We start from the raw sequence: 15,108 nt of genomic DNA on the forward strand, positions 1-15,108 counted from the left end.
CGTAATGACCAGAGCAGTTCTGAGGTCAGCCCAGGACTCCAGGTGCTGGCATTTAAAGAAAATGAGGACAAATGGCTGAGGCTGGGGAAAATGACCCTAACGAAGCACCAGATGCTGGCTCTGCGGTTCCCCTAGACAGTGAACACGTCTATTTCCTCCACACACCCTGCCCGGGCCTGGGCGAGGAGAGGGAGGCACAGCCTGGGCTGCAGCGTCTCGATACTCACCCACTTAGCGATGGGGCAGCCCCGAGAGCTCTTCCCCTCCTTCCCGGTGTAGATGACCTTCTCAATCCGGATGGCTTTCCCTTTCTCTCCGTACCTGGAGAGGGACACAGAAGCCACCATTAGCACAGCGGAACCCCAAAGAGCAACTTTGGTAAGAAAGCAGGCCTCAGCGTGCTGCAGCTTGGGTTTCTGGTTACTGTGGGGGCAACAGAGAAGAAAGAGAAAGGTTTACATGTTTATTCTGTGCTTAGAGCCTCCAGGGACACAGCAGCCAGGCTTACTTCACAGGTTCCTAAGGCCTGTGGCCCACCTGGCCCAGCTCTGTCCCAGGGCAGAGGGGCAGTCAAGCAGAATGTCCCTGGTTATTACCTTTGAGCCTCCAGGAAAGGTACTCAAACCAAAGGCTAAATGCAGGCATTTCTATCCAGCCCTGTTGCTAAGTCACCCTGAGAGTCAGTTATTTACAAATTCAATAAACAAGAGGGAAGAAATGGGGAAACTCTTCCTGTTCTCTTTCAACAATCCTAGCTGGCATGTGAACATGACAAGGACAGTAAACACGTCTGGTTCCTGCATACACTCCTGCCCTGGCCCACACACATGTGCACACACTCAGGGATTCTGAGACCATCTAACTAAACACACCACATTCAGAGGTGATGAAACTATGGCCCCCAGATCTGAACTGACCTGCCCAAGGCCACACAGCTACCTGGGGGAATGGGGGTTAAAGTGCATCCTTGGAGGGCAGACAGACTGGGATGAGCAAAAGCCCAGCCACTTTCTGGTACAGGACTGTGGTCAGTGACCAAACTTCTCTAAGCCTCAGTTTTCTCATCTGTATACTGGAGATAAAAATGGTTCCTACCTCCTAGGCTTGGAAAAAGATCAAATGAGACAATCCGCAGGAATTGCATTATTTAAAGTGCTCTGAAGTTCCTGGCATGAGGGAAGAGCCCAATCAATATTAATTATTCTTAATAATGTAAAGAGCCATCTTACTGAATTGTCTTATTTTTAATGGCTCTTTAGTTTCAGACTCTTTACAATATCATACCATCCGCAGATATGGTCATTTGCCACCTCCTCCTGTCCACTCTTTATGCCTCTATCTCAGTCTCTTGTCTCCACACTGGCCAGCGGTTCCGAAGCGCTAGCAGGCATCCCTGCTTATTTCCTGACTTTACCAGAAATGCTTCCAACTATTCATCACTGAGCATGAAGTCAGCTGACTTCCGGACAGAAACAGAGACTTCCTTACTTTTAAGGGTTCTACCAAAGGTCTCCTGTTCTCAGGATTTTTCATCAAGAATTGATTACTTTTATCAAATACATTTTTAGCATCTAAGAACATAGATGACTGAACGGGTTTTTTCCTTTGATCAATTAACATGGGATACTATTTTAACAGACTGTCTGAATCAAACTATCCTTGTATTTCTGTAACGAATCCAATTTGGTCATGGCATATTATTTTAATATACTATTTAACAGAGGATAATGTTATCACAGCTATTACAGTTATACATATTCTTTACATACATCCATATATAGTTATGCATATTCTTTATTTCATCCACTCCACTTCTAGGAATTTCTACCTGAGAAATAACTGTACAGATACAAGATTTAGGAACAAGATATTCATTGTTGCATTAACAACACAGAAATTAGAAAACATCTAGTATAGGACTGGCTAAATAAAATATAATACAATATAATAAAATAAATTTCCATACAATGGAAAACCATGTAGCCATCAAAAAAGATTCGGCAGAATTATATGTACTGACATGGAAGAAATTAAGTGGAGGAACAAAGCTGCTGCAAACAGTGGTTATATTATGACTGATCCCATTTGGTTCAAAATTTCTCTATATACATATGTATATCTTTGTAAACACAGAAAAAATTGAAAGGTAAGCATCAAACTTTTTAAAAAAGTTTCTTCTGGGAAGGATAATTGCTCGAGAGCCTTATTCACTCTAAATTTTTTTTAAAAGGCCTTTTATAGATATGTTTTATTTTTGTAATTGGAAAAGAAAACAAATATTTTTTAAAATGCTGATCTAAGGTTTCTCCGAGTTCAGTGTTCTCTGTTTCACTCCAGATCTCAGTGAAGAGGTTAACAGTGTTTCTGCTAAATAGCTCACTAACATTCTGAGGCTAGGTCAGTCCCTTATAAAACGTGTCTGGAGTCAGGGCACTGGGCAGTTCATACAGCCTGGTCTGGCTCAAGAGGAGAAGACCAGAGAGAGCTGCTTTGGTTCAGTTCCTGGAAAACTTTCAATGCAACAATCATTTATCAGGAAGCGGCCCACCAGGGCAGAGCTGGGCACTCCGTGTGTCCTGGGGTCGCTGTGGGAAGCACAGTGACCACACTGCTCTCACCCAAACGGACAGGATATCGTGTTCCCCACAGGAGGGTGAGCTGCGGACGCAGACCAGGCCTTCTGACCAGGACCTGCCCCCCACCGCACCCTTCTGAGAAACGCTTCCCGCAGTGGACTTCACATTCAAGAGCACATAAGAGGGTCAATCAAGCACAACTGATCAGCTAGATTTTTTTTTTTTTTAAACCAGAACTGTCTCTGTGTTTAAATACAACCTACCGACTCCGGATTTAGTTCTTTTTTCTTAAATGTCTTACTTTCTAGCCTATCATTAAGAGGCCCCTTCTAGTATATAGATGAACTCCTAGATCCTAAATGAAGTCTAGAAGGACAGGCTGAAACCTTATTCTAAAGGATAACCCGACCATCTTAGCCCGTGGTTCTCAAAGGGTGGTGCGAGACCAGCATCACCGGGGAACTTGGGAGGATAGACTCTGGGGTCCCATCTCAGACCTGCTGGGTCAGAAACTGGGGTGGGGTCCAGCAACTTGTGCTTTCATAATCCCTGAGTGAGCCTCTGAAGCACGCTCAAGTTTGAGAACCACTGATCTAAGTCGTGCTGCTTCAGGGTTCTCTCTCTCACACAGTAATGAGACCAGTTCCCCCAAACTCAGATTTGTGAGCACAGTGTCAGTTCTTCATTTATAGAATGAACATTTAATGAATTCCTAGGCTGCAGAGAATCCCCTTCCCAGCTGGAGGACACGTGGCTCTGTGCAGCACACCATTCTCAGATGTGGGTTTGAACAACTGACTTCAATTATCTATGACAATGAGGACCTGGCTACCCAGGAGGTATGGAACCCACAAATAAATCAGGGTAATATTTTAGGATTTGCTTTCCACCTCCCCCTCCTTTCTCCAAATCTTTACCAGATAAGCCAAAAGCACCAAAGTCTCCTTGATTTCAGTTCGCTCCCCCTCCCTACCTTTGCCCAGCTCCTGGAAGCAGAGTGGTCTCACAGAGAGAGGGTTGAGGGGAGGGTCTGGGGAAACAGACAGCCTAGACCATTCACAAACTAGATCCCCAGCCAGGTGATTTTCATCAATCCTTCATTCCTTTCCTTGTTCCTGAAAGGAACTTAAAAAGACATCTATATGATAAAAATAACAGGTGATGAAATCAGAGTAACAGGGGAAACAGACAGACATGATGTTGGTACACAAAATGCAAACAGTGGGGTCTTGTGCATATTTTTGAGAGATGAGCCTGGAACATTTCATCATATGAGAAACCAGCTATGAAGACTCCTTAGGGTCACGGCATAAAGGACTCAGGAGTGAATGTGAATAGACTCCCACAGGCCAAAGATGAGAAATTACGCTCCTCCTAACGGGGGTACACAAATCTGGCTCTAAACTTACTAGCAGCCAACATAAAGATGGAATCGCAATCTGTTACATGATTTACAAGGTCCTTAAGATAAAAATAAACCAGTTGCTGAGGAAAAACACAAGTATTCCTGGTCTTGAGAGGAATTCCTCCCTTGGATCAGTTTCTAAAGAATCTACACTTGGCTGTTATTTTTAAAGCAATGAGAAAAAAGGACAAGTCTCAACTTTCTCTCTCTCTCTTAATCCTTGTTTCAAAACATACTGTTCTATAACTAAAAGTTATTTAGAGAGCTCTCTAGAAATCTTGTAAACTGTTACCATGAAATAAAGACATACAAAAACTGTCTCAGATCAAACTTGAACATTTGACTCCCCTGCAGCCCTCAACCTGAAACGACAGTGTCAAGACTCCTTACAAAAATCACTGGCCAATGAGATGCCTGCTCCAACCTCAAAACTGCAGCACCTACGCACGTGGGCACATATGGGTGTGCACATACATACACGCACTCTGCTTTAATTGTTTCATTCTCATGGACTCAGAGGTGCCCCTTTAATCAGGCTTGAATTTACAGATTGAGTCTTTGATCAAATGCTTTTCTGATGGGCTATTTTGAATATAAATGTTTCCAGGTGGTACAGGGTAATTAAGAGTGTTCACAGCAGATCACTGTCTTCCCTCAATCTTACCTTTTATTCATTCAGGATGCCATTACAGTTATTCAGTTCAAACTCACGTTCCCTGCTATATTAACGACAGGATTAATCTGGCTCCCCTGGTCAGACAAAATCTGATTCCCCAATTTGTGGAAACACTAAGCCCCTCGACCTTCCCCACATCTATATGTATATGCATGAGCAAACATGATTATGTCTACATAATCTTTGCCTTTATTATTAAAATAATAATGCTTGTTATTAAAAATGCAATCAGTACACATGTATATGAGATAGACACCCTGTAGGCAGTACTTACTAATAAGCACTAAGTGCTTTCCAGACATCAGTTCAGTTTATCCTCACAACTCTCCTACAATGTATGTACTTTTATCATCACCTCCATTTTGCAGATAAGAAAACTGAGTCACAGAGTAGAGCAACTTACCCAAGGACTCAGCAGTAAGTGGCAGGGCCAGGACTGGATGGTAGTCTAGCTCTGGTGTCCACATGCTCTCACTCACCAAGCTATTTTACCTCTCCATAAGCTGGAACTCACCGTATTTAATATCTGCTGTGGACATGTACATAGATTTTAAAGTCTCTATCTATATAAACTGTTTAAAAAAAACAGAGCTTGAGTTTGAATCAGAAGTGTCAATATAAACTCATGATGTATTTAATCACTAAACAATAACAAAAATAAAAAACCTACACATATATTTTAGCTCCTTCTACTGAAATAGCCTAGAAATAATGAGCACTCCAGTAGTAATGAGTACCCCTAGTACCTAGAGTGTGTATTCTCAATACTTTTTCCCCCAATAAAAAGAAACAGGACTTCTCAGATAAATGTACAATGCGAACCCAGAACACCTTGTCATATGAGAAATCAAGAAAGCTATTAAAGACTCCTAGGATCATGTCAAAAGGACTCAGGAGACACTGGCCAAAGATGAAACATTACATTTCTCCTAGTAGAAGATACTACAGGGTAATTAAGAGGTTCATAGCAGATCACAGTAGAGGTACAAAATATCACCTATGAAGTAGTTTCAAAAACAAGAAAGAAAGAAAAAACAATCTGATTCTGATCAAGTCTTTAGATCTAACTACCAATTTACAGAGGGCAGAAGAACATGCTACACAATACCACAGGAAAGCCAGCAGCAAAACTCAGACCACAGGAAACTCTTAGGACATATAACCATTTAACCACATTTCTCCAGTAAAAAGTATTTCAAAAAAGACAGGGAGGAGTGGGATATATGGAGGGAGACCTAGAGATAGAAGAGGCACTGAGGGTGAGACTCCCACATCCAACCTTCCACAGTCTGGATGTCAGGGCTTCCTTTCTGTAAGCTGTCTAGTACAAGGCAACGAAAATGAGAGCTGCTTAAAATCCATATTCTATTAACAACTTGCCCATTTCTCCTCGGACATCTGTGTATCACTCACCGCTCCTCCATGAGTTCCCGGATAGAGGCTACCGTGGGGCCAGATCCCAGGTGAGTATAATATGGACCTTCATCTTTCTCCACTATTTGTTCTGCAGAAACACAGAGTAAACATTATTTGGAGACATCAGTTCATCAACACTAACTTAGAAAGGCAAACCACCAATAGGAAAATTAATGGGCACATTACAAAACAGGAAATCCAAAAGGCTTATAAACATGTGACAATGTGTTCAACTCCATTAGAATCAGGAAATACAAATTAAAATCACAATGAAATACCGTTCCACACAGACCAGACTGGCAAAAATTTTTAAATCTGGTAAAACCAAGTGTTGTCAAGACTGCAGTCTAACCACTTTGGAATTCAGTTTACCATTATACAGGTTCTAGACCAGGGGATGGCAAACCACTCCACTCCTAGGTATAAATCCAAGAGAATTGAAAACAAGGACTCAAACAGATACCTGTATGCCAGTGTTCATATCAGCACTATTCACAAGAGCCAGAAGGTAAAAACAACATAAGCATCCATCAACAGATGAACAAAATGTGGTATAGTTATACAATGGAATACTATTCAACCGTAAAAAGGAATGAAGTTCTGACACATGCTACAACATGGATGAACCGTGACAACATTATGCTAAATGAAATAAGCCAGGCATAAGAGAAGAAATATTTTATGATTCCACTTACATGAAACATCTAGAATAGGCAAATTCATAGAGATAAAAATTAGATTAGAGGTTACCAGGGGCTGGGAGGGGTGGAGAATGAGGACTTATTGCTTAATGGGTAACAGAATTTCTGTTTTGGGTGATGAAAAAGTTTTGGAAATAGTGGTAATGGTTGCACAACACTGTGAATGTAATTAATGCCACTGAACTGTTCACTCAAAAATAGTTAAAATGGCAAATTTTATGTTATATATATCTTACCACAATTTAAAAAAGAAAGGAATAAAGTACTTATACATGCTACAATGTGGATGAACCTCAAAAACATTACGCTGAGTGAAAGAAGCCAGACACCAAGGTCACATATTGTACGATTCCATTCATATGAAATATCTAGAATGAGTAAATCCATAGAAGCAGAAAGCACATTGGTAGTTGCCAGAGGCTGGGAGGAGGGAGGAATGGAGAGTAACTGCTTAATGGGTACAGGGTTTTATTTTGGAGTGATGAAAATGTTTTGTAACTACGTAGGGGTGGTGGTTGCACAACACTGCAAATGTACTAAATGCCACTAAACTGTTCACTTTAAAAATGGTTAACTTTATGTTATGCAAAAGTTCACCACAATTTAAAAAAAAAATAAAAGGAACAAACCATTGATTCACACAACAAGGATGAATTTTAAATGAATTTTGCTAAGTGAAAGAAAGAAGACTCAAAAGACTATGTAAGCATAGCTTTGGAAAACAGTGTTTTGACCGGATACTATAAGGCTGAAAACAAAAAGAACTTTACACAAATACTGTGCTACGGTTGGCAAGTTTGTTTCATGTCTGAGGAGACGTTACAACTAAATGCAATGTGGTGTCCTGCATTGAGTCCTATAACGACAAAAGGACATTAATGGAAATATTGCTGAAATCCAAAGAGTCTGTAGTTAACAGCACTGTACCGACATTAACGCATTAATGTCTTCGTTTCCAATGTGCCATAATTACATAAGATGTTTACATGAGGGGAAGTTGGGTAGACGGTATACAGGAACTCGCTGTACCAACTTTGCTACTTTTCTACCCGTGTAAAATTATTTCAAAATGCAAAGTTTTTATTTTTTACAAAAATAAAACAAACAAACAAAACCAGGCAGCTGGCCCTACTTTGCTGATCCTGTCCTAGAAGAAATCTTGGTCACATGCATCAAAACACACGTACAAGGATTTTCATAGCAACATGGTTTGCAATACTCAAAACTAGAAACAACCCATAATCCAGCAACAGTGGGATGGATAAATAAGGATGTACTGAGTCACAGAATGGGATACATCCAGCAATGAGAACTAACAGCCTGCAACAACATGGTTGAATACTGCAGCATCACAGTGAGCAAAAGCAGCAGAGCACAGAAGAACAAATACAGTAAGATTACATTGAAATGGTATTCAAAATGAGGCTCAACTAGGGGCTGGCCTGGTGGCATAGTCGTTAAATTCGTGCGCTCCACTTTGGCACCCCAGGGTTCGCAGGTTCGGATACCGGGGCACAGACCTACACACCACTCATCAAGCCATGCTGCGGAGGCGTCCCACATACAAAACAGGGAAAGACTGGCACAGATGTTAGCTCAGCGACAATCTTTCTCAAGTAGAAAAGAGGAAGATTGGCAATGGATGTTAGCTCAGGGCCAATCTTCCTCACCAAAAACCACAGGCTCAACTAAACTGTACTGTTAAGAGATCCATACATAGGTGGTAATACTGCTAGGTTGAAATAGGAAATTGCAGACAGTCAAAGATTTTTTACCTACAAAAAATGGTGATTTCACATGGTTCAACCTTAATGAAACGAAAAACAAGGAAATCACCGTCACAAGTCAAGAGTGGTTACCTCTGGGGGATGGGAAAGGACTGTGATTGGGAAGGGTAAACAGGGGACTTCTGGGGAGCTGGAAATGGCCTCTTGGTCTAAGTTGTGGTTACACAGGTGTTCATTTTATACATTTATATTAAGTTGTATATGTTTTGTGTATTTTCCTATATATGCAATTCACAATTTTTTAGATGTAAAAAAATTAATGTTGTATCTATTTTATGCAGAACATTATGCTCTGATTTATGGGGAATACAAGACACGATAACACTGGATTGCTGCCTTTAAAAAGCTTATGATCTACCTGCGTATATAAGACCTACACAAAAAAGGATATCTAATGACATTTCAAATCAACGGGGAAAGATTAATTTTTCAATGCGTGGTGTTGGGACAACTGAGAAAAAGTTTGATCCATATTTAATACTGTATCCCAAAATATATTCCAAATGGTTGAAAGATTTAAATACAAAAAAATGAAACTATACAAGCTCTGGAAGAAAAACAATGGAACAGTTTTTAAAAATAATCATGGAAGAAGGAAGGCCTTCTCTAACATGAAATTCTGAGGCCACAGACACACAGAAAAAAACCCTGATAAATTTAACTAAAGAAAATTTTATAGTAATAAATACCAAAAGTCAAGCCAAAAAGCAAACAACACACTGGGGAGAAATATTTGGAACTCAGACCAGATAAATGGCTAATTTCCTTACTATATGAAGAGCTCTTGTAGTTAAATAAGGTCAATAACACAAGAAAAAAATGAAAAATGGATAGAAATGATTCTTTGAAAGGCAAATGCAAATGGTTCCAACATAAATAAAGCTACAATAAGGTACCAGTTTTGCCTATCAGATGAGTCACCATCAAAGTCTAATCACTCCTTGTATTGGTGAGAGAATACGAAAATAGGCAGTATGGAAAGTACCTTAGCAATATGTTAAAATTACAAATGCACATGAGTCCGTTTGACTCAGTAAGTTCAAAAAATTTCAAATGTTCTACGAATTTATTTCTAGAAATTTGGATATACTTGCATATGTACAGTGATGTGTATACACATATTACATCATTCGTAATGGCAAAATATAAGAAACCTAAATGTCCATCATAATACATTATATATTATAAATACATTATGGTGCATCCATATAACAAAATACTAAGCAGCCATCAAAAGGAATTAGGCAGCTCCAGATTTACTGATAAAAAATGACCTCCAAGATATTTTAAGGGGGAAGAGAAGCAAGTTTCAGTATAGCATGTACAATATGCTAGTTAGTGTACACATAATCATACATACATTAGTATACACGCACACATATGCAAGCATAAAGGTATACACATCATTACTCACACTAGAATAAGTATAAGAGTAAGAGCAAGTTTGCGAAAATGAGTTGTGTTCCTGGTTTTATAAAAACAAACAAAAAGATGCACAATGGTGTGTGCAGCCACAGTAGATGAATTGATGGGAGTTGTCTACCACTTATGGCTTCCACTCACGGATGTTCTTCACCCCCACTAACGTCCTGGGTCAGGCTCTTACCTGAATTATTGTCATGATCTCCCAGCTGGTCTCAGCTCTCCTAGGTCATCCTACCCAACAACACCAGTTATAATCCCAAAACAGAAATCTGATCACATCACTTCCCAGCGACGACTCCAGGCTAGACAGAAGATGGAACCTAAACTTCCAGAGCACAGTCCACAAGGCCCCCACTGAGCCATCTCTGCACACCTCTCGACCTTGCATCCTGCATCAGCCACCACAGCCCCTTCCATGGAACCATGCAATACCCCTGTGTCTTTAAACATGTTTTCTCATCATGATAGTGCCTTCCTTTATTTCTCTCTTTGGAAAAACTCATCTCTTAAGGCCTAGTTTAATGCCACCTTTTCTGTGAAACCCTATTGGACTTCTCAGACTTGTTTTCCCTCTGGACTCCCAAAGCACCGTGCAGACAACAAAAATATCAAAGCGTGTATCACAGCACATTTTTATTGTTAACATGGCACAGCAGAATGAACACGGATTTTGCAGACAGAGGCCTGGGCAACTGTGACGAGTTATCTCCCCAGCCTCTCTAATCCTCATGCCTTCATGTGTAAAATACATAAAGGACTAAGTGTGGTATTTGGTGCATAACACGAACTCAATAGGTAGCTGCTCTCTAGGCTCTGCCAAACAAACTGTGTGATTGTGGCCGAGTTATACCACCTTTATGGTGTAACTCGGTGTATAGAAAATAATGTTTCTATATTATAGACTTGTTGATGATTAGATGAGAGGTAAGGTACCTAGCAGAGTTCTCAACCTATCGATGCTTAAATGTTTCATGAATGAATGAATACTTTCAACTAAAGGATTAAAAATGACTTGTTCCAAATATACACTATTTTGAACCATAAAACAGAGAGGATTACAGAAGGATGCATGTGAAGTGGAGGAGGGGAGGAGACCAAGATGGGGTGCGTAGGGAAAGAGAACGTAAGAATGTGGGTGTTGGAGGTAGTAGTCTGAAAGCTCTTTATAGGCACTAGGATACTACACAGCATACAGAAAACAGAACACAAGAATATGCCAGAACTTCTGAGCTCTATTCCAGTTTATACTATCTGGAGAAAAGTCAAAGTAATGGATTGACTGAGGGTCTCACACTGAAACTCGAATATAATGTAGCTTTTGGTGACTACCTTCTGCCCCAAATCAGAAAAACTCAAAACTTACAAGGTTAAGGGCAGACAAAGGAGATTTTCATACACGCAAACCAAATCTTGGCAACTCCATCCCAGCAGCTAGGAAAAAAGACCTGAAGATCCAAAACCAAGCCAACCCAGAAACTGGATGGTCAGGTTTCTCTGGGAAGGCTACTAAAAACACAGAAGGCAGACACAGCTCCAAGTGCCAAACAAAACCAGTCACTCTCTCCCTTCTAGTAGTTTATAAGGCAGCCCAAGGAGTCTTTTAGAAGATTGTTTCTTTTAATTACATCCCTTTCCCTGATTTTCTATATGTATCTCCCTTTCCTTGATCACATGTCTGTATGGGGGAGAAGATATTCTATGGGAAGAAATAGGACTTATAACCAAGTATGCTTAGTTATAAAACCAGTACTACATACATTTACAAATTTAATATATCTCTCTATATATCTATGTCTTCTGTGCGGCAATGGGCTTGTACTCAGTTACGGCTCCAGACAGGTAACCATACTTTGCAAGGTTGGGGTAATATTCGATAGAATACAATATACGCTCTGAATCAGTGACCAATACATGGTTCTGTTTTCCCATGGCGAAATAAGGTTTATTCACCTTCTTGATGCTATTTAATGCTATTAACCTTAAATTCAATAGGTGAGTTTGCCCTATTTACATTTATTGTTGTAACATACGCATAGTCTTCTGTCACTTTACGTTTTCCATGTTTATGTTTCCTTGTTTTCTTTCTTTCCTATGTTCTGCTATAAATTTTGTATTTTCTTTTACCCCCACCTCTGATGTCTGGTAATCTGGAACATCTATAGTATGTTTTTAGTGATGCTAGTGGTACTTTTGGAGAGAAAAAAGTTAGCACCCTTACAATTTCCCCACCTCCTCCTTCATTTTACCTCCTGCTTTTTGTTGGTATCCTCATAAGATATTTCCCCCTCTATTAAAAAAGAGATATTTAATATAAAATAAATTTATTTCAAGTACAGTGTAACTGTATTATTTTTGTTTTAGAAAAATAATTATCACAGTTATTTAAATTTAGACTTTACATTTGATTTCACTGCCAGCCCCTTCATATACAACTTCCCCAATCTGTGACTGATTTGATTCATCTCCAGAAAATTTGAGTTCTTGCATATTTGGAAATGTTTTTACGAAGACTACATGTGAATGGCAACTTTACCGGGTATAGAATTCTTAGGTCAAATTTTTTATTTCAATACTCTGAGAACTGCAATACATATATCCAACAAAGAACTCATATCCAGAATAAAGAAAGAACTGTTAGCAATCAATAAGAAAAAGATAGAAACACAACCGAGAAACGGGCAAATGGCTTGAACAGGTACTCCACAAAAGACGACGTATGAAAAGGTGCTCAGTCTCCTTAGTCATCAGGGAAACGTAAATTAAAGCCACAATGAGAGATGATTATACACCTACCACAGTGGCAGAAAGACTGTTGATAGCATTTGCTGGTGAGGATGTGGAGCACTGCTGGTGGGAGTTTAAACTGCTACAACTACTCTGGAAAATGGATAGTAGTTACCTACTAAAGTTGAACATACATAATTTCAGACCTAGGTATATACCCAACAGAAACATATAAGTGTAACATATGTGTACCAAGAGACATATGTAAGCATGTATTATATCAGCATGATTCACAACAATAACAAATTGGAAACAATCCAAAAGACCATCAACAAGCTAATGGATAAATGGTGGTATATTCATAAAATGGAATACTATATGGCAATCAGAATGAACGAACTACAGGTACTGCTACACACCCATAGATGAACCTCACAAACGCAACACTGAACAAAAGAAGTCAGAATATACAAGAATTCATACTTATGTATTTATGATTCCATACACATGAAGTTCAAGAACAGGCAGAAGTGATCAATGTGGTTAGAAGTTAGAATAATAGTAACCTTAGAACAGGGGTTGGGAAACTATGTTAAGGGTCAGATGGTAAACATGTAAGGCTTTGTAGGGCATGCAGTCTCTGTGGCAACTACTCATCTGTGCTGACGCAGTGCAAGCAATAGACAATACACAAACAGATGAGCATGGCTATGTTTTATTAAAACTTTATGGACACTGAAATGTGGACTTCATACAATTTTCATGAACCATGAAATGTTATTCTTGATTTTTTTTTAATCATTTAAAAACATAAAAACCGTTTTTAGCTCATAGATATGAGCCAGATGTGGCCTGCAGGCCACAGTTTGCTTTAGGGAGTCAGGTGTAAGTGACTGGGGAGGGGCATGAGGGGGCTTCTGAGGTGCTGGTAAAGTTCTGTTTCCTGATCTAGGTGTGGTTACATAAGTATGTGCCTTTTGTAAAACTGTATTGAGCTGTACACTTAAGATTTATATACCCTCCTATAGTGTTTCAATTAAAAGGAAGTTTTTAAAAAGTATTTTTTAAACAGCAAAAAAAAAAGTTTAAACAACCAAGTACATATGACTGACTTAATTTTTTATTAATTTATTTGTAGGCAATTCTTTATCCTTGAAATTCAGTAAGTTCATCAGGATCATTTGTCGGTTTTTCTTCATTATCTTCCATTTTGAAAAAGTTTTCTATTTTATCTTTAACTCCTGCCTTTGTTCAGTTTGTTCCACGCTCTTCGCTGGGAACACCAAGGAACGTTCCCAACATTCCTGACAGAACTAATCTGTGTGTAGGATCCCTCCTGTCTCTCCTCTGTAACCCTTATCTCCACTCTGATTAGGTTCACTTCTATTTTCTTTTCCTGGAGGGATCTTTCAAGCCTGCCCCACTTCCTCGTTGATTTGCTTTTTCTGTAACTCTGATTCTGCTTTTTTGCAGCTTCTGGTACATTGTAAATGCTTTGTGCAAGGGCATGCTTCTGGAGTTTAATCCATGCCTCTTGTGACCTCTTTGTAACTTTATTCTAGCACCTCATCTTTCATTTCTGATTTCACAATGAACATTTTAGCCAACTTCCTTGAAGGTATAAATCAGTTGTTCAAACTCTTCTTGTATTTTCTAATATGTCTTCATTTTGAATATTATATTTAATTAACCCCTCCACCACTTTTCCCCACAGCATCTGATGGGTTGCATGTTGAATTCTGTGTCTGTTTGCCTGTTAACTAATCTTTCAACGGAGGAAGTTTATCTCTAGGGTTTCTCCCCTGGGGCACTATTACCTTTTCAACTGGATAATTCTTTGTTGTGTGTGTGTGGGGGGGGCCTGTCCTGTGCACTGCAGAATGTTTAGCAGCATCTCTGGCCTCTACCCACTAGATGCCAGTAGTACCACACAGGTTGTGATAACCAAAAATATCCTCAGACATTGCCAAATGTTCCCTTGGAAGAAGGGGGGTAAATGAGCCCCTAGTTGAAAGCCACTGGTCTAAACTCATTTGCCCAAAAATAAAATTTCCTTACTCCTATTTATCTAACACTGCTCAAATTCTTCCCTTAGAAATTAAGCTAGAGAGCTGGACGTTGCAGAGGTTTCAATGATTGGTTCAAAAGTTCAGCAGCATGGGGGGGGGGTGGGAGGAACTGGGGCTAGCTACGGACAGCTGCGACTGGGAAATGTCTCCATGCCCTCGTCTGCTGGGCCAACGCCTCTCAATGCGTGTGTATGTTTGTGTGGAAGGCTGGGTTGTGCTCTGTCCTGATGCTAGGATTTGGGTTTATTTCCTCTTATGGGAGTGAGCTGGTCACTGATAAGACATCAAATTAAAATAAAGCCCCATGGTTTACAGGATTCTTGTTTGGT

General features: G+C 39.8%; 1 protein-coding gene across 3 annotated transcripts in view; it reads right to left on the minus strand.

Moving 5' to 3' along the window:
* Positions 1–15,108, minus strand: part of TET3 (tet methylcytosine dioxygenase 3) — a 104,145-nt gene that overhangs the window by 26,015 nt on the left and 63,022 nt on the right. For all 3 annotated transcript variants that reach the window (XM_058550912.1, XM_058550911.1, XM_058550913.1), the window contains 2 exons: positions 6,071–6,161; positions 228–321 (listed from right to left, as the gene is read on the minus strand). In XM_058550912.1, the coding sequence (XP_058406895.1) occupies positions 228–321; positions 6,071–6,161 (185 nt within the window). The remainder of the gene's footprint in view (positions 1–227; positions 322–6,070; positions 6,162–15,108) is intronic.

Source organism: Diceros bicornis, chromosome 12 (assembly GCF_020826845.1).
Source record: "Diceros bicornis minor isolate mBicDic1 chromosome 12, mDicBic1.mat.cur, whole genome shotgun sequence".
Lineage (NCBI taxonomy): Eukaryota > Metazoa > Chordata > Mammalia > Perissodactyla > Rhinocerotidae > Diceros > Diceros bicornis.